The sequence below is a fragment of the Micromonas commoda genome, chromosome 1 (genome assembly GCF_000090985.2).
Source record: "Micromonas commoda chromosome 1, complete sequence".
Taxonomy (NCBI): domain Eukaryota; kingdom Viridiplantae; phylum Chlorophyta; class Mamiellophyceae; order Mamiellales; family Mamiellaceae; genus Micromonas; species Micromonas commoda.
In genome coordinates, this window is record NC_013038.1 from 260,429 (window position 1) to 277,913 (window position 17,485).

Consider the following 17,485-nt stretch of genomic DNA (forward strand, 5'->3'; position numbering starts at 1 on the left):
CCGGACGAGGCGAAAAAAACACGAGAGGCGGCAGCAGCAGCAGCCGCAGCAGAAGCAGCCGCACATGGAAAGAAATTCGTTGCTCGTGTTGGTACAATAAAAGCTCAAGGCTACGCAAGGAAGGCCGAGGGGGAACCTTCGGCCAGGTGGCAGCCAGAAAAAGGTTCAACCACGGCGTTCTCGTGCACACAGGCAGTCAGGCATGCGCGATTGTTAGTGTACACTCGCTCGCAAACAGACGACTAGCGGTCGCTGACGCTGTTTCAGTTTAGTGGTACATCCGCGCGCGGCGGCGGGTGCCTCGGTCGCGGCGGTTACCTCGGGGCTCAGTGCCACCCGGCGGCGCACTCGCCCGCCATGGCGGCAAACGGCTGGCGGCTGAGGTGTGCGCGGGTGATGGACGCCGTGAGCGCCATCCGACGGCCCTTCTGCGCACTCGCGTTGGCGAGACGGACGGTGGGAGTGATGGCGCGCTCCATCGATTGAGCGGCGGCCGCGCACGACTCCGCCGGGTTGAGCAGCCGCGCCGCCGCCTCGAGGCGCAGGCGGTCGCCCCTCTCCAACGCGTGCTGCACGGATCCCGCGAGGGTTGCCGCGCAGAGCGTCTGCCAGAGCCACATCACGCCGCGGTCGTCGACGCCGCGCATCCGAACCCGACGATAGAACTCGTCCTCGAAGTCATCGCCGGATTCGCCGGCGTCGTTACCCGACCCGTCATTGTTTTTGTCGCCGCCGCCGCCGCCGCCCCAACGACCGTTCCAGTTGCCGCCGTTCGAGTCGTCGTCCCCGTTGCCTCCTCCGTTGAAACCGCCGTTGTCGCCGTTGTCGAGGTTCCAGCGGTCGCCGTCGTCGCCACGAGAGTCCCCATCATCGCCACTGCCGCCGCTACCTTTACGGCGCCTCAGGATCCGGCCGGACTTGGTCGGCGCGATGAGCTGCTTATCGACGTAGATCTCGTGTGATAGGATGGGAATTATCGCGGGTTTCGTCGGGGGCGGGGCCGCGGAGGCTCGCGCGGGATGGGCGACCGCGACCGCGGTGGTGGTCGCGGCGAGCGCGCCGCACGCGAGGGTTCCCGCGCCGCGTCGCCTCTGCGCCGCGCCCTTGGACGTCGTGTGCTCGAGCGCCTGTTGAAAGAAGGAGGGAGGCGAGGGGGGGAGGTTGGGTGTCGACGTGGCTCGCGGGTTTTTTCGAAAAAATATCGGCGCGGGAGTCTCTCGGTCGTGGCGCTTGGAAGTCGGAGTTTCGGGCGAGTTCGCACCTTGCCGCCGCCCTTAACGATCGCGTTAGCGCACGTGCCGACGTGGTTGCCCACAACGCTAACGCCCATCATCGTTTAATCGCGGATGCAACCCCTGGCTGGGAAGTGCCGTTCAAAAAGGTTAATATAAAACAGGAGGGAGACGTCTGATTGTCCGTTCGCGGCGGCGCTCACGCAGGGTTGCGAGGGGTAAAGAGACGAGAGCCGATCGTCCGCCTTCTTCGGGCGTCGGTGCGTGAATCTCCTCGTTCGAGGGGGCGAACAACTGGCGCGAGCGCAAAACCGGCGTCGCGTGTCCCCGGATGGAAGGAAACCGAGGGGACGCGGGCTCTTTGGTCTTTTCGGCGGGAATCGACACATCAGCGGGAATAAGGGAAGGTGATTGGTTGACAGGATCCCCCTCTTGCTCGCCTGTCAACTGGCAGTGCCTCGACTAAAATTGATGTCGCCAGTAGTGCTACTTGTGCGGGATAGAAAAATGCTTCGGAGAAAAATGTCCCACCCGCTGGTGGAAAGTTGCCACGCCCTCAGTTCGGACAGCAGACCCAAGGGCGATGTCGGGGCGCACGATCTTAGCGACCATACGCGTGGTGAGTAGCATCCGAATCTCTTCCGGCAATCATCGCTACGGATCCGACGCTCAGGACCTCCATTTTGACCGACCGCCTCGGCCCTCCTCTCCTCTCAGGTCATCCCGGCGGGTGCCGCGAAACCGGCGCCGCCCGTGGGTCCAGCACTCGGCCAGGTAGATACACCTGTTCTTTCTGGATCCTACATCCGGTCTAACATCTATTTTATTTTTTTTAGCACGGACTCAACATCATGTCTTTCTGTAAGGAGTTCAACGCGAAGACCGCGGGCTTCCTGGTGAGTGATCAGTACTTTCATGACAAAAGACTGCAGCGCAAAATTTCCCGTCGCACCTTCGTCGCTGACATACCGCGCGATACCGTTTCCCACAGCCCGAAGTGCCCGTACCGGTGATGATCACCGCGTTCAAAGATAAATCGTTCGAGTGGAAGATGCGGACTCCGCCGACTTCTTACTTTGTCAAGAAAGCTGCGGGTGTGTCCTCGGGTGGTGGGAGGCCGGGTCATGGGATGACGGCGGCGATCTCGCTGAAGCACGTGTACCACATTGCGAAGCTGAAGCAGCAAGATGAGGGCAGTCATCACATCCCGTTGATATCCATGTGCAAGTCGGTCATCGGCGCGGCTAAGTCAATGGGAATAGAGGTGATACGGTGATGCACCGAGAATTTCCAGTTATCATCAAGCAGAAGGCTCTGGTTGGGCTTTGGTTGTGGCGGTCTCGATGTATCAGCACATTGGGAACTTCGTAGTATTAGAAACACTTGCGAATAGGTATCTTCGTATGATAAAATAGTTCATGGCCGAATAGTCGCACGTTTTCACACCATGTTTTCCCCTTTCTCCTTGAGCATCTCTCCCATCTCCCTCACGCTCATCACTACCCTGCGCTGGATCTCCTCCTCGTCCTCGACAACTTGGCAGAACCGCACTGTGTTGCTCTGGCACCCCCGGTCGAATGGGTTGTTGAATCTCCCGTTGTCGTCCTTCAGCCACTGATACCGGTGCGCGTTGGAAAGCTCGTTTGTGGTGATGTTGCGAAACACCTGCGACAACTGCGCGCCCGTGAGCATCAACACCGGGAACAGAACGGCGACGTCGCAGACGATGAACGCAACCACGCCGGTGTAGGTCCACTGCGGGGGGGTGGGCCCGCCCTGCCTGAGCCTCTGCAGAGCCACTCCGAACGCGGCTGCCATCGCGACAGTCTCCAAGCACAGAAACACGACGAAATTGCGGTGGTTACGTTTCCCAATTGTGTTTCCCATCCAAGGGCAGTAGTGGTCGAATCGGCGGACGCACCGGTTGGTCACGCCGCAGTGCTTTGCTCCCCACGGTTTGATGATCCTGCACGTCGTGCACATGCTCCCCCAGTTTCCCGACCACAGCTCCGGGTGGTTCAGCGCCGCGTTGAGCTTTGAAGAGGCTTCGTTGGAGGACACGCGGCCATACCCATTGCGACACAACTTTCCACTCACAACTGGCGACCCGGGCTCTATCCCGTTGCCATGGCCCTTAACGCCCGTGTCCAAAAAGCCCGGGTCGCAGTAGCTCACCGTGTACATGAAGTATAATCCAGCGCCCGAGGTCAGGACCACGATCCAGGACCAGCCCGCGGCGTGCACGTCCATCTGCGTCATCCCCGGCGCCATCACAATCAAGTGCACGAACATCACCACGAGGCCGAGGATCAGAGATAGGCACACCACAGCCATGCCCTTCTCCTCCCAGAAGGATCGCTTACCCAGCCGCGCCTGCAGGTTGGCGAGGAAGAACCCGAGGCTCTTGTGCCCCTTCTCGGTTGCGAGCTGCGCTGGGGTGGACCCTTCGGCGTCGCGAGCCTCTAACAGCGCCACGCCCCCGGCTTGTGCGAGTATGTGTGCTGCCTCGCTCTTACCCCGTATGGCCGCCCAGTGCAGCGGCGTGCACCCCTCCTTATCCGGTCGCGCGATGTGACAGTCCGCGAAGAGCAAGAGTCGGACGGTGTCGGGGAAACCTTTGTACGCGGCCCAGTGGAGGGGCGACCGCCCGTCACTGTCGTGACTGTCAATCTCTGCATTCCAGCGCATCTTGAAGTGGTATATCATCCCCGTGTGCCCGTACTGCGCGGCAACATGGATCGGGTCGTAACCGCGACAGTCCGCCTGGTCCAGCCGCGCGCCGTGGCGGAGCAAGAGCTCGGCGCATGGGAGGGAACCACGGACACACGCCCAGTGTAAGGGAGTCTGCTTGTCGTTGTCAGTGGCGTTGACCGCGGCGCCGCGCTCGATGAGGAAGGTGGCGACAGCGACGCGGTTGTTCAGCGCGGCCCACTGCAGGGGAAGGAACCTGGTTGTGAAGGGTGGATGGAATGGTAACTTGAAGGTCCGAGAACGGAAGGGAGGGAGATCGCGCGGGAGTTGAAAAACGAAAGAATCAGATAATTTTACTTGGGGCGCGGAATCGGCATCGGGCTGGATCTGCCGAGTGAAGTTGGCGTACCCGGTGGCGTCGGGTTTGTTGACGAGCTGCGGGTCCGTCTGGATAAAATCCTTGGTCCTGTCCAAGTTACCGTACGCGGCGGCCTTCCACACGTCGTCCACGGGCTGCTCCTCGGGCTTGGCGGAGTCAGCCATTCGCGCCGCGAACAATTGGGTCTCCGGTAGAGGTTGTGAATCCGACGGTGGATCAGCTCAACGCTCCGTCCTTGGAAATCTAGTGTGCGAACGCCTCGCGGTGGATCGATCGAGGGGCTCGCGGGCGGGCGTCTGTCTCCACGACCGGTGGCGGGCGGAGTGTCGCGCTCGCCGGTGTTGGGCAGAGCTGACCAAATAAAGGGAAGAAATAGATTCACTCATATTCCCATCATGATCAGTTTCAAAATAAGAGTGCAACCTACGTCCACGATTTACATTACTGACTCGCGTTCTGAAGACATATGAAATCCAGTCAGAAATCCATGTACGTGTATTTACACTGGGTAACTAAAAAGCCATGGGCTTCCTTTCAGTTCACACATCCGTACAAATTCTCAACCACGTGGTTTAGTCACTCTGATACCCTCGAAGGTATATTTTAATATCATAAGAGTTAGTCCTAATATAAGATTTGGTAATAAATCCCCTTAAGATCTTAAGACTATTTATTTAGGGGTTTGTGGTCGGGATTCGTGGTAAACACCTAGTTTCTCAATAATATATAAAAATCAGTTTATTTCACTATAGACTATGATATGATATGAGGTATCCCGTATTCCCGTATGACTATTATCCTGGTGACCGTCAACCGGGAGCGATATCGGCTCACACAAGCCAGTCGCGCATCATGTCGACGTCGTTCGCGGCCGCCCTCGCGTCCATCGTGCCGCCGTTGGGGCTAACAATCGATCGTCGCGTCAACACTTCACGCGCGTTCCCGAGTCCCAAATATCCCCGGCGCGTCCAGTCCAAAGCCGCCGCCAGCACCTCCTCGGACCCCAACCCAACCGCGGACCCGGCGGAGGTGTATGCGGTGGGCGAGACGGCGGACGACGGCGAGCACATCGTGTCCGCCGCCGCGTGGGTTGTTGCGCGTCAGTCATCGCTCGATCCCGACGGCAGGTGCGGCGTGTTCGCGATGTACGATCCATCCGATAACATGCTGTACGCCGGGTACGCGAAAGACGCGATCTCAGCTGTGCGCACCTACGTGGAGAAAGGCCTCGGTGCCAGGGTCAGGGTCGCCATCTTTGCCAATCGCGCAACGGCGACGCGCGTTAATTTAAGGGCGGAACAGGACAGGTGGATCGGGGAGTGGATCGACTCCAACGGTGGAGGAGAGACGGCAATCCCGCCGGGGAACACCGCGGCGGGTGCCGCGGATTGGACCCTCCCGGCCGAGGATTGGGGCGAGCAACCAGCGTCGTCCACCGCGGCCGCGCCGCGACCAAAGGTTGACGGCGATGGTAACGTGGTTAGCCCGTACGCCGTTACCGCTGCTGCTTCTGTTGCTGCTGCGGCAGACGTCAAAGAGGAGTTAGACCCGAATCGCAAACTGGCGGAGCTCACAGTGGAAAACGTCGACGCGGCACTGAACGAGGTTCGACCGTTCCTCGCCGCGGACGGCGGGGACGTGGAGGTTGTCGGGATCGAGGATGGGATCGTGGCAGTGCGCATGTTCGGCGCGTGCGGCACCTGCAGCAGCTCCACTGCGACGCTGAAGGGCGGCATCGAGGCGACGCTGTTCAAAGTTTTTGGAAGAGAGGCAATCAAGGAGGTTGTCAACCTGGACCAAGGCGGCGAGGGAGGGAAAGGGCCGATGAGCTTGAGCGTTGAGAAGATGGAGGAGCACTTAAAGAAACTAGAAGGGGCGATACACAACTACGGTGGGAGCGTGAAGGTTGTTGAAGTGGAGTCCGGGGTGGTGACCCTTGCATTCTCGGGCCCCCTGGCGCTTGCTCAGTCCGTCGCGTCGAGCATCAAGGGCAAATTTCCTCTCGTGAAGGAGTGCAAGATCACACAGGTGTGATGACGCGACCACGAATAATCTGGGTCGTCGTCCAGATTCCATCACGTAAAAAGCAAATCCCATTCGGTGCAACTTCCCGTCTTCGCTTGCCGACTTCGTCCCCACTCAGACGCCAACGTGTGCTGCTTATCCGTCGTCCTCTCACAAATTCTCCGGTCGGCCGGTTCGGGACGAGGTCGACAGTTCGAGACGACTACGCAGTCCTGACCACGACCGTATATGTGTCTTTAGAGCGACAAGCTAAGAGTGTGTCTAATCTGAGATTGACGGTTTGATTTGAGGGTTCGACAATGACTCAAGAAACCACGAATTAAGACCGTCGATTTTCGGCTTTCTTTTTTTTGCCTTCCGAGAAAACGAACGACGCTCTATAGTCTCAGCTACGTCCTGGTGAAGTTTCACGTCGATCCGTGCAGTTTGGAGGCGTCGGTGCGCTCGCAAAGAGGCGGCATGCGATGCTGTAAAGGAGGGTGCCGATTTCCGAAATTTCCCCATTAGATCCCCCATTTCCGAAATTCGTAATGAAAATTGTAAGAGTTAAGTGTTATGGGCATTTCGAGTTTTCGGAAATCCTCAAATTCAACCGTCAATCTCAAATTAGACACACTCTTAGCTTGTCGCTCTAAATGTGACTTCGTTACTGGCGTTCCTCGTCCCAAATAAACGTGATTATTGTTGAAGTGTCATGAATATGTGAATCTCGTGCCGGTGATGGCTGAAACATGCTGAAACCACGTTCCGTTCGGTGGGTTTCCGATTGCTAATAGGTTGGAAAGGTTGGAAAACCACACGAGCGCGTCCGCATGAGCCCTCTCGTTGATACGCGCGCGCGTCGGGTTAGTCGAGTGAGCTCCAAAACCGGATCCACCTTCGCAACCTCGCTATCATACACTTTGCGCTTATCACCTCGCTCATGCAAAGGGTCGCCCGATCGACCGTCACCAACGACCGCCAACACGGCGCTCGCGGCGGTGCGCATGAACACTACGTGCAGCCGTACCCGGTCACTAACTCCTAAATTCGGGGTTTGTGTCGGGATTCGTGGTAACACCGTACCTTCGTGGAAGTTTTTTTACGAATGAAGCAACGCAAGGTAATAAATACCTACGCAGGGAAGAGCAACACTTAGAAGGTATACGAAGTTAATACGAAGGTAAGATCTTAAGATTGCGTAAGTGCCTCCCTTTTGAATGACCCACGATTTATGACTCAGAAATGACGACGCGGTCGGCTGGTTCGGGACGAGTTTTTCGACGATTTGATCGATGCAGCTTCGATGAAGAAGTGCACATAATTTAGATTTGAAGCTGAATTTTCATCGATGCTCGGTCAACTTCGACGTCGACCACTGCCTCTTAGGAAGACGCGTTAGCGTCGTGCTTCCTTCAGAAGTGGCGTGCGTGTGAGGACGACGTGTGCGTGCACGCCTAGCGCAACGATAAGAACGTCTCGCTGAACAGTCGTACTCCAAAAAACGGGAAGCCGTCGCACAGCGTTGTAGTCAGAAATAAAGTGACAAACGGTGATCGTACGGTGACTTAGTCTACGATTTATGGAAATGATCGAACTCACGACCAATCAGAAGACGAATTGACGATGACGGGCCAATCAGAAGACGAATAAAAATCTACAGGGTCGAAAAAAACCGGGTGGAATATGGTGCTAACGTGACTTCAGTACTTACGTACTTCGTCCCGAATTACCTTATTATTCTTGGTGAGATTCTCATAGACTATCAATAGACTAATATCGAACTCTACGAACGAAGGTACCTCGTACAAAATGAAACCACCTCAAGCCAACCACGACCCCGCCAAGGCAACTCGGCCCCCAACAGCGACCCCATCATGAGACGCGAGACTGACAAGAACAACAAGTACAAGGCGGCGGCCACGGCGGTGCATAAGGAATTCATCCCGCTCGTGATGGACACGTACGGAAGGATGGGCAAACCGTTCCTCAACTTCCTCAAAGACGTCGCCGCACTCACCGCCCGCCGAGCCTCGGGCAACGTCAACGAGCGGACGCAAGCCATCTACGACTCCATCGACTCGCCGAACGAGCTCCGAAACCGAATCCACCTCCGAAACCTCGCCCTCGTACACGTCGCGCTTATCATCTCGCTCATGCAAAGGGTCGCCGGATCGACCGTCACCAACGACCGCCAGCACGGCGCTCGTGGCGGAATGTACGGAGCACACGAACACTACGTGCAGCCGTACCCGGTCACTAACTCCTAAATTCGGGGTTTGTTGGTCGGGATTCGTGGTAAATACGAAGGTACCTAGTTTCTCAATAAAAGATTTGTAGAACCACCTCAGCAATACCTCAAGCCTCATTTTTGAATTAAAAGCGCTGGGTCGCCGATTCCGATTCACAGAGTTCCTCCATGTCGAACCCAGACTACATAGCTGAGAAAGGTTCGAGCAGGCCGCGTTCGCGATTTGTGTATCTGCTCAATATTCGTAATCATGATTTCTCCCCAGAAAAATGCAAAGTGTTCCTGAAGACGTTCACCACCACTTGTACCGTCGGCGAGAAGAAGTACATGAACTTGCTGGTGAGTTGCAGAACGACTCATGATCTGAAGCTGTCGAAGTTGCGAGCTCATTTTTGGTCATCCAGGAAAATATATCACGTCGAAAGAGTGATGCCCTTGATATTGATCTTGCTGATTTGCAGGAGGTGCGCGAGGAAGAATTTGTCACCGTAAACTGCGAACGAACAAACTCATTTTCTCGCTACCAGTTTTGTGCAGAGGAAGAAGGTTTTGGCAGTTTCTATGACAACCTATTGTCGAATAGTCGCCGCTATGTGTCCTTGTTCGCTGAAGCCGCAGACGAGCTAATGCCTCGCAGAGCGTCGGATTTGATGGACGAAGACGACACATTTGATATTCTTCTGCAACAAGTAAAGACACTCGGAAGTCTCAGCAGTCGACATATTTCTAACACCTGTTGCACAGAGAGAAAATGTTGAGGCAAATACTGATGATGTGCATGGTTCTAATCAAGGATTGCCCAACTTATTGCGGCGCCGTTTCAGAGTATATTTGAAGCCCAGCGTAAAAAGCGAGATGCGGGATCTTAGGAGCATACGGGCAGCCGACATAGGGCATCTTGTTACTTTCAAGGTGAATATATTTCAAGCTGGTTTTTCCGCATGCGACATGATGAATTCGCTCAAAGGGCATATGCACTCGCGTCGGAGACGTCAAACCATTGATAGAAGTCGCCTGCTTGACGTGTGATAGTTGTGGTTTTGAAATCTATCAGGCAGGTGTTCTGACTGAGTTCACATTTGCTGTTAAGAAGCTAAAAACTATCTTGATCAGGAAATTTTGGGCGAAGCTTTCAATCCTATCAGCAAATGTCCGTCTGGCGTATGCAGAAGCTCATCAAACACCAAGGGTGGCATCTCCAAGTCTTTAGTATTGATGCAATACCTTGCTCAGTTTCGTGTATTTACTTTTAGACCTGTTCCTGGAGACGAGAGCTTCAAAGTTTACCAGATACCAGGTACCATCTGAAAGTATACTACCTTCCATTGAAAGGAACCATGCAAAATTTCCCAGCTGACGCTTAACATGACTTGTTGATGCCAGGAAGTGAAAGTACAAGAGATGTCCGAGCATGTCCCCGTCGGCCACATCCCTCGCTCTATAACCGTGCAAGTGAAGGGGAGCTTGACCAGAAGAGTGGGGTAGGGTGATATCTTTTTGGGGAACCAAGATTCCATGCACTTCCCTTCATCAGACAATTGTACTCAATTCATCCTAATATCAACAACGTGGACCCTTTGGAATGACCTGGCGATATCGTCGTTGTAACTGGGATCTTCTTGCCAAAAGCATTTACCGGTTTCAAGGTGCGATAAACACCTTTGTTTGCGCGATTACAGTTTGACAAAGAGGCGGCGAGCCGGCGGATCTGAAAAACGCACCGTGTTTCTCCCAGGCAATCAACGCTGGACTCGTAGCAAACACCTTTGTAGAGGCTATGTCGGTAACACAAAGCAAGTTCAGAAGCTTGGACTCATGCGCTTCTAGCGATATGATGGACACACTCCATAGATACCGGAAACATCCGGATGTATATGGCAGACTCGCACAGTCAATTTCTCCAGAAATATTTGGACATGAAGACGTTAAGAAGGCGTTGCTTTTATTGCTTTGTGGTGGTGTTGCAAGGAGGTTGCTCGACGGTATCAGAATTCGTGGTGATATTCATGTTTGCCTCATGGGCGACCCAGGTGTTGCGAAATCTCAGCTTTTGAAACACATTGTGACGGTTGCTCCCAGGTCATTTTCCCTTGCTTTCGTTAAAGTTGACGTTTTTGCTTTCTAAACTCTTGAATCTTCTCAGAGGAGTGTATACTACCGGACGCGGTAGTAGTGGTGTGGGCTTAACAGCATCTATCCAGCGAGATACGCTTACCGGCGAAATGATCTTGGAAGGCGGTGCGTTGGTCCTCGCTGATAATGGGATTTGTTGTATCGATGAATTTGACAAGATGGACGAAAGTGATCGCACAGCGATTCACGAGGTCATGGAGCAGCAAACCGTTAGTATTGCAAAGGTTAGTAGTGCAAAGAACATTTTTAGGGAACATTTCTTGTGTTTTTACAACCTATATCATTGCAGGCAGGAATAACCACGACCCTGAACGCACGGACATCTGTTCTTGCTGCGGCAAATCCTGCTTATGGACGCTACAATCTCGCTGCAACTCCACAGGAGAATATCAATTTGCCTGCAGCTCTTTTGAGCCGCTTTGATCTTATGTGGCTCATTCTCGATGCAGCAAGTGCTGATACGGACATGGCCCTCGCGCACCACGTCATCCATGTTCATCGAGAAGGCAGAGCACCGGTTGGTATTCTCGAAGAACGTGATAGTCTATGAAATGACTCTAAAAACATATGCAGGGGCTATCATTCGATCCGATAGGGCCTGTTGAACTTCGTGCATACATCGCGCATGCTCGAACCTTCCGACCCAGTGTTCCAGGTGAACTCGCTGACTACATAGCCTCTGCATATGCCGAAATGCGCCAAGATGAGCTCGACGCCGGTGAATTGGCAATGGTCAAACTTCTTTTCCATCTCCATCATTGAATGCTTGAGGTTACATCAAGATGTTCAGGGATATACCACTGCGCGTACTTTGCTATCAATTTTACGTTTATCTGAAGCTCTTGCTCGCTTGCGATGGGCTAACCAGGTTGTGTCAGAGTGTCGAATCCCCATTTCCAAAGTATATTTTACTGATAGAGCAACTCGAATCTGAAGGTTGTTGAGGATGACGTGAACGAGGCTTTGCGTCTGATTAAAATGTCGAAGGTAATGTTGGTTCTTTTGCACGACTGTCGATGCACTCAATTCGCGTGATGTCTCATTGTATACGGTGACGTTCTCACAGGTCAGCCTTGAGGACAGGTCAGACGATATCCCCGCGAAACTCGATCCGATCACGGCTGTATACTCGGTACGAAATCATGTGCACGTTTATGGACAACAGTGAAAAAATCACGATGTAAATCCTGACAGGCCCTTCGCGAATGGGCGGATGCACACTTCTCCACAGAAGTTTCTTATGAGCGCGCTCTCTCCTTAATAGTCAGTAAAGGGTACCCGAAAGAGGTGCAGTGCCTTCACAATGTATCCTCGATATTCTCTAACACACGCCAAATACAGGTTTTGGACGCGTGCCTCGAAGAGTACAGCAGCCTAGACGTTTTGGTGCTTGATGGAGACAACAATATTTTCTTCGTTGAGTGACATACGAATGAGATATATAGTGGCCTTATTAATTACTTTATTTATTTATTTCATATTCTAGCTATGATACCCTCGTATCATATTATTATTCGTTCGTAATAATAAGTTTCGTTTCATTCTGTACGAATTATGGTAGGAAATAATAAATAGACTACTACATATAGAGTGTTTTAGTAGAAAATTCCGCCCAGAAATTCCACCTAGAAATTCCGCCCAGCAAGGCGGAATTCCGCCCAGAAAGCGGAATTCAAGGCGGAATGCCCAGAAAAAAATTCCGCCTCGTTTTTAACGGAAAATGCCTCGTTTATTGGCTTTTTTTCGGATTTTCGGAGTTGGACATGGACCAGCTTGCGCGCACGGCGATACCGCGTGCTTCAGAATCTTGACAGAGAGTGGTATCATGTTATGGCGTCATCGGCTTCTATACGATACATCGAGTAGGTCCTTCACTGACGGCACGTCCTGAAACTCTCATCCACGGTCGGGAGGGGCGCGTCAACACGGGGTGGCCTTCCCCTCACTTAGAGCAAAAAGTCCGTGACCGGACCGGCGGAAAATTTGGAAAAAACTCCCTGACCGGAATTTCACTGGGCGGAATTTGCAAAAAGCACTTAGAAAGTCAAATAGACCATATTCCCTATATCGTTGACTCGTTGATTTCGTTGACTCGTTGACCGTTGACTAAAACAGGGTCGCGGGTGTTTTTTTTCCCTATGGCGCCTAGTCAGGCCCAGTCAGGACGGCGAGCGCGCTGAGCGGCTCACTAATACGCTGTTCGGCGCCGAAATTGGAGGACGGCATCGTCAGGAGCGCGCCTTGGTGTTGACGAGTTTGCGTTGTCAGATACGATGTTGCGCCTCAGCTACGACAATATCATGGTTTTACGAGTTAATAGATCGTCAACTCGCCAGTGAAACCGTAGCTCAGGCGCAACGTCGTTTCGTGCGACGCAAACTCGTCAACACCAAGGCGCGCTCCTGACGATGCCGTCCTCCAATTTTGGCGCCGAACAGCGTATTAGTGAGCCGCTCAGCGCGCTCGCCGTCCTGACTGGGCCTGACTAGGCGCCATAGGGAAAAAAAACACCCGCGACCCTGTTTTTTGGCTCGAAGCGCGTGTCTGTATTTGCAACCGACCGGTGATCGTATGGTAACCCTACTGCCGACCGAAAGTCAACGATATAGGGAATATGGTCTATTCCGCCCAGGCTAGGCGGAATCTCTAGGCGCAGTTTTTTGCACTTCTAAAACACCCTTATATTCGTGCTTCGTGCCACGCGCACCCATACACGAGGTATATAATTAGCTAGTCTGTTTATTATCCATGAGATATTCACATTATTGAGAATCTAGGTTTAACCCCCAAATTTAGCGTTTAATGAACGGGTACGCGCGTCCGAATCTTGTTAATTTTGATATTAATAAATTACCTTCGTACCAATCAAGGTACCTTTGCTTCGGGAACGAATGAAGGTAACATACGTACAATATGAATGAATAAAATATAGAAATACTTCGTGCGTTCGAAGCAAGTAAAGAGTCAAGTCCTCGCCTACCGGGGCAGGCCTGCAGAAACATCTGTCGGCAGCGGTTGAAACCGGGAAATATGCCCGGACAATTTCTTCGCGACGTTTGCATCGTTACTTATTTCTTTCTGACATTCCATATCGGTGGGTAGGACAGAGCCAGAATCCGAGCTCTTTTCGAAGCAGACATTCCGCTCAGAATTTTCTGCCCTGCCGTTAGTTCCGACACATCCAAGATATGGGCCCAGAGCATCGTTCCTTACAATCGCTTTTCAGCATTTCTTTCTCATGACTGAATTTGACGGGTCTGTATTTGTCCCTTCTGGTCCTGTATTTGCCGCGAAACTTCATCGGTCCACCTCTGACCTATCCGTCACTCTCTCTTTTCGAACTTGCCGTTCCTTCGCAACAGCGGCCGAGCATACTTTTCAGAGTTATGAAGCCGCTCGTGGCGTGCCAGAGGCGAATGATGACGTTGACACCACCTTTTTCTTCCGTGATACGATGCAAAGTGGTTTCCCATCAGGGAAGGACATCCAGGTGCTCTTGGGTTTCCGCAACACCGGAGAAGCGAGTCTGACCGTCACGCACATAGCCGGAACACTCAGAGCACCTGGCCTTGGCACTTTCTATGTCGCAAATTTCACAAAACGTGTGATTGAAGTCGTCGTGGAGCCTGGCAAGGAAGCTTCATTTTTGTACATTTTTTTCATCGAATCCCAACTCGCTGGGCATGATTTCAACATCGAGTTCAGTGTGTTTTATCAGGACAGTGCAGAGCAATACTCAACTACTTTCTTCAATTCGACAATCCGAGTGCTCGAACCTGTTGGAGTCATCGATACCCAAGTGCTGTTCATGTGTCTCGCGCTGCTGTGCGGTTTTATCTTTGCCACTTACACGAGTTTGCAAGCTTCGGGAACGTTTCCGACAGCCAAAATATTTGCGAAAAAGGCTCTTTCAACTATTGTGAACAGGAACACCGCAGCGGGATCCTACAATCATTATCGCGTCAATGAATGGTTGAAAGGAACTGCCTGGAATCCGCCTTCGAAGAGAAAGTGAAGCAGTGAAAGCGGTGAACTGTGTTCATCTTCTCTCGGTCATGAATTAATACCCGATCCAAACTACCAACCATATTCTTAGTTGCTTGTGAATGATGCCAATTGTGATGGTGTTGCGATAGATATATGGATACACTCGATACAGCTAATTGACGCTAACCCGCGGCATATGAGGTTCGTGATGGTGTTGCGATGCTATCTATTCTCCGTGCTCGTGGGGGAAAAGCTTTGCTCATCTCTCATGGTATCATCATGCGCTTTCGTCATCGATCACGGTGTGCATTGAAATTGAAATCGATGGGAAACTGCGTCTTGCGTGTTCCTGCAACAAGCGTAACCGTTCGCTTTCGCGATGGTCGATGCAAAACGCGGTGAATATCATAGATCACCTCTAGCCGGCAAACACATCCGCAACGAGAACTTGAATACTAACAAAGTTGGATGGTGGATCTTGCTCCTGATCCTGCAACCACATTTTGGAATGTCATTATCTCATCATATCATATAGCAATGATATCGCATAGCCTACTCATCAAACAAAGAGGGTTCACTATCTGACTTGGAGAATGTTGCCTTCGAAGGTTGGAAGGTCGTACCAAAAGTAGAATTCGTACATGACGGCGCGCTAAAAAAACATGAACGATGGCTGGTGGTGACCTACCAAAACCTCCTGGGTTGACGAGAGCATCGGTCACATCCAGTGCCCGTACGTCATAAAGGTCCAGTTTGCTTGTAAGTCCGTCAAGTTTGGATATCTATAAAAACATCCTTCTGGCATTAGATGTATCTCAATGCCTCGGGCCACGTCAATCATATGCAGGTTTGGCCGAGGCGGCAAGACGTCCCTCTGAGTGACGATCCATCTGGAGGTCACGATGAATGCCTCCCCAGAAACGATGTCGCCATTCACGCTTCCCCCTGAGGCTTCACCGTGCTTCCATTCTTCCCAAAACTCTGTACTGTTTTCCCGTTTAGTCATCTGGAAATGCCCGTCCTTATGTACCCAGAGCCTCGGCACACTTCCTGAGGGCCATTTACCCAGAACCTCTCCATATCTTGCACGCGTGGTGATGTACATCCGTTGGTAGTCGATCCCTGCAAAGTGCTGGTAGTCAACAATGGATCTCGCAGCACCCAAACCATACCGACCAAGTTTTTTCTGATCGCCAGATGTTCCACCTCGCGTTTCTATGATTGCTTTGAGGCGGAGCATTGAGTTCACAGACATCTGTTTGAACAGCTGAGGATGGTCATGCCAGTGTTTGGTGCTGTTTTTCCGCTCATAAAGATGAAATCCAATATGTATCGCTGGATAAAACATATCGTAACCATTAGTGTAGCTGCGCATGGCAAGGCTATCTTCTTCGCCATCAAAATACACTAATGGGTCGTAGGGCACCTCTCTAAGCCAAGTCGAGTGAACAAACACAAAATGCGCCGAAAAGAATGACGTTGGCTGTGGTTCACCATTGCTCGACATCAATATGTGCTTCTGTATGGGCAGAGGAAGATACTGGATTTTCTTTGGTAGGATTCCTCGGAACGGCTTCATCCAATATCCCGCGGTCATCCGCCATGGTAGTTGGTGGACCAACTCTGCGACAGTCGTGGTTGACTCAGGAAAGCTCGTTAAGTAAGTCGTTAGAATCGGCTTTGGGACCTTTGCGGCGAGTTTGGTGAGTAGTTCAATGCACACCACATCCCATGAACTGACAAAGAGGTGGTGACTATCCAATTGTAGATAATACTTCTCCCCCCGGTGAAGGGTAGCAATTTTGCTCCGAGCCCAGCCTGCACCACGGCTGGCCTCTGGCTCTATTTCAAGAAGGCGCACATTGGAATGACTACGCCAACGGGACAATGGAAATGCATCACGCTTCTCCTTATGCTCCTGGAGAACAAGCCCGACATACACACGAGATGGATCTCTCGCCTGTGCAAAGAGAAATTCCAGTGTGCGATCGACCTCGACATCAACATAACTTGCGATGCCAACAAATATCGAGTTGCCAGAGTCGGCAACTGCAGGAATACGCAAATATTTCCAAAGAAACTCTCCGTGATCTCCATAGCTGGCGATCAGCACAGAGATGACGAAACCGGCGACTACGTGAAGAAATGGGGTTTTCCACAGAGGAAACTGGACGGTGAGACGATCCATGTTGCTGCCTATCGACCTGTTGCGGACTTGAGCGCATTGACGTGCGAGCGAAAATAAAACTGTTGGCAGTCTTGCTTTTCAAGATGGAGGGAAGTCATCGTTATTCTGATTTTGTTATCTCTCTCTGACGAAAAGCGTCGTCAAGCACATATTTGCGTCATCAAGTTGCGGACCAGTTGCGTCGGTACCGAATTCCCGGCCAAAAATGGGTAAGCAAACTTGGGATTGCAGGGGGCTGTCCTTACGGGGACAAATGTAGTCTATCTATCCATACCTTCGTACGAAGTAATAAATGTGCACTTCGATCACTAACTTTCGAGACTGTATTTAAAGTCAAAGGATATTTTATTTAGTGTACAATTTTGCCGCTCACGGCACACCGTGACGATCCCGGACCTGTCGTAGACTATTTTTCTGATTTCTTACGAAGGTGTTCTAATATAATACGAAGGTATATGGATAGACTATATTAATACGAAGGTAACTTTTTCAGATAAGTAACACTTAGACTAATAACAAGCAAGGTAGGGTTCAGGTTGAAGATATATATATATATGTTTAATAAAAGTTATTTATTGCTATTCCCGTATCAAATATCTGTCAAATATCTCCATATCTAT

At 51.9% G+C, this 17,485-nt stretch overlaps 8 protein-coding genes across 8 annotated transcripts; 5 read left to right on the top strand and 3 right to left on the bottom strand.

Annotated features, from left to right (window-relative positions):
• Nucleotides 1-67: 67 nt before the first annotated feature.
• Nucleotides 68-1,556, bottom strand: LCO1 (low complexity orphan protein). Its single transcript, XM_002507412.1, has 2 exons — nt 1,262-1,556; nt 68-1,127 (listed from the first exon to the last, which is right to left on the bottom strand). Exons 1-2 carry the CDS (start codon nt 1,331-1,333, stop codon nt 327-329), a joined length of 873 nt encoding a protein of 290 aa, XP_002507458.1. The 5' UTR covers nt 1,334-1,556; the 3' UTR covers nt 68-326.
• Nucleotides 1,557-1,815: 259 nt separating this feature from the next.
• On the top strand, nt 1,816-2,508 carry RPL11M (mitochondrial ribosomal protein L11; the record flags this gene model as incomplete). The annotated part of the gene is made up of 4 exons (XM_002507022.1): nt 1,816-1,851; nt 1,950-2,006; nt 2,069-2,128; nt 2,224-2,508. 4 exons carry the CDS (start codon nt 1,816-1,818, stop codon nt 2,506-2,508), a joined length of 438 nt encoding a protein of 145 aa, XP_002507068.1.
• A 73-nt stretch (nt 2,509-2,581) lies between these two features.
• On the bottom strand, nt 2,582-4,466 carry TIP1 (palmitoyltransferase; the record flags this gene model as incomplete). Its single annotated transcript, XM_002507413.1, has 2 exons — nt 2,582-4,179; nt 4,333-4,466. The coding sequence occupies 2 exons, from the start codon at nt 4,464-4,466 to the stop codon at nt 2,673-2,675; spliced, it is 1,641 nt and encodes a 546-aa protein (XP_002507459.1). The 3' UTR covers nt 2,582-2,672.
• Nucleotides 4,467-5,154: 688 nt separating this feature from the next.
• Nucleotides 5,155-6,339, top strand: NifU (iron-sulfur cluster scaffold protein, plastid precursor; the record flags this gene model as incomplete). The annotated part of the gene is made up of 1 exon (XM_002507023.1): nt 5,155-6,339. One exon carries the CDS (start codon nt 5,155-5,157, stop codon nt 6,334-6,336), a length of 1,182 nt encoding a protein of 393 aa, XP_002507069.1. The 3' UTR covers nt 6,337-6,339.
• A 1,783-nt stretch (nt 6,340-8,122) lies between these two features.
• MICPUN_54891 (predicted protein) lies at nt 8,123-8,587 on the top strand. Its single transcript, XM_002507024.1, has one exon. It carries the CDS (start codon nt 8,184-8,186, stop codon nt 8,574-8,576), a length of 393 nt encoding a protein of 130 aa, XP_002507070.1. The 5' UTR covers nt 8,123-8,183; the 3' UTR covers nt 8,577-8,587.
• Nucleotides 8,588-8,725: 138 nt separating this feature from the next.
• Nucleotides 8,726-12,183, top strand: PRL (minichromosome maintenance Mcm7; the record flags this gene model as incomplete). Its single annotated transcript, XM_002507025.1, has 18 exons — nt 8,726-8,896; nt 8,962-9,021; nt 9,085-9,246; nt 9,302-9,469; nt 9,525-9,611; nt 9,671-9,746; nt 9,811-9,850; nt 9,937-10,038; nt 10,143-10,203; nt 10,293-10,636; nt 10,701-10,914; nt 10,980-11,207; nt 11,264-11,422; nt 11,481-11,558; nt 11,627-11,677; nt 11,757-11,822; nt 11,885-11,977; nt 12,032-12,183. The coding sequence occupies 18 exons, from the start codon at nt 8,726-8,728 to the stop codon at nt 12,113-12,115; spliced, it is 2,244 nt and encodes a 747-aa protein (XP_002507071.1). The 3' UTR covers nt 12,116-12,183.
• Nucleotides 12,184-13,510: 1,327 nt separating this feature from the next.
• MICPUN_113731 (glycosyltransferase) lies at nt 13,511-17,360 on the bottom strand. The gene has a single exon (XM_002507414.1). It carries the CDS (start codon nt 16,863-16,865, stop codon nt 15,396-15,398), a length of 1,470 nt encoding a protein of 489 aa, XP_002507460.1. The 5' UTR covers nt 16,866-17,360; the 3' UTR covers nt 13,511-15,395.
• Nucleotides 15,057-15,212, top strand: HYP1 (uncharacterized protein; the record flags this gene model as incomplete). Its single annotated transcript, XM_002507026.1, has 1 exon — nt 15,057-15,212. The coding sequence occupies one exon, from the start codon at nt 15,057-15,059 to the stop codon at nt 15,210-15,212; it is 156 nt and encodes a 51-aa protein (XP_002507072.1).
• Nucleotides 17,361-17,485: the final 125 nt, after the last annotated feature.

Excerpts from the sequence above, each read along its gene's own strand:
- LCO1 (XM_002507412.1), bottom strand. The coding sequence starts at position 1,333 with ATGATGGGCGTTAGCGTTGTGGGCAACCACGTCGGCACGTGCGCTAAC. Across the intron at positions 1,128-1,261 it reads TCGTTAAGGGCGGCGGCAAG|GCGCTCGAGCACACGACGTC; the intron begins GTGCGAACTCGC and ends TTCTTTCAACAG.
- MICPUN_54891 (XM_002507024.1), top strand. The coding sequence starts at position 8,184 with ATGAGACGCGAGACTGACAAGAACAACAAGTACAAGGCGGCGGCCACG.
- MICPUN_113731 (XM_002507414.1), bottom strand. The coding sequence starts at position 16,865 with ATGGATCGTCTCACCGTCCAGTTTCCTCTGTGGAAAACCCCATTTCTT.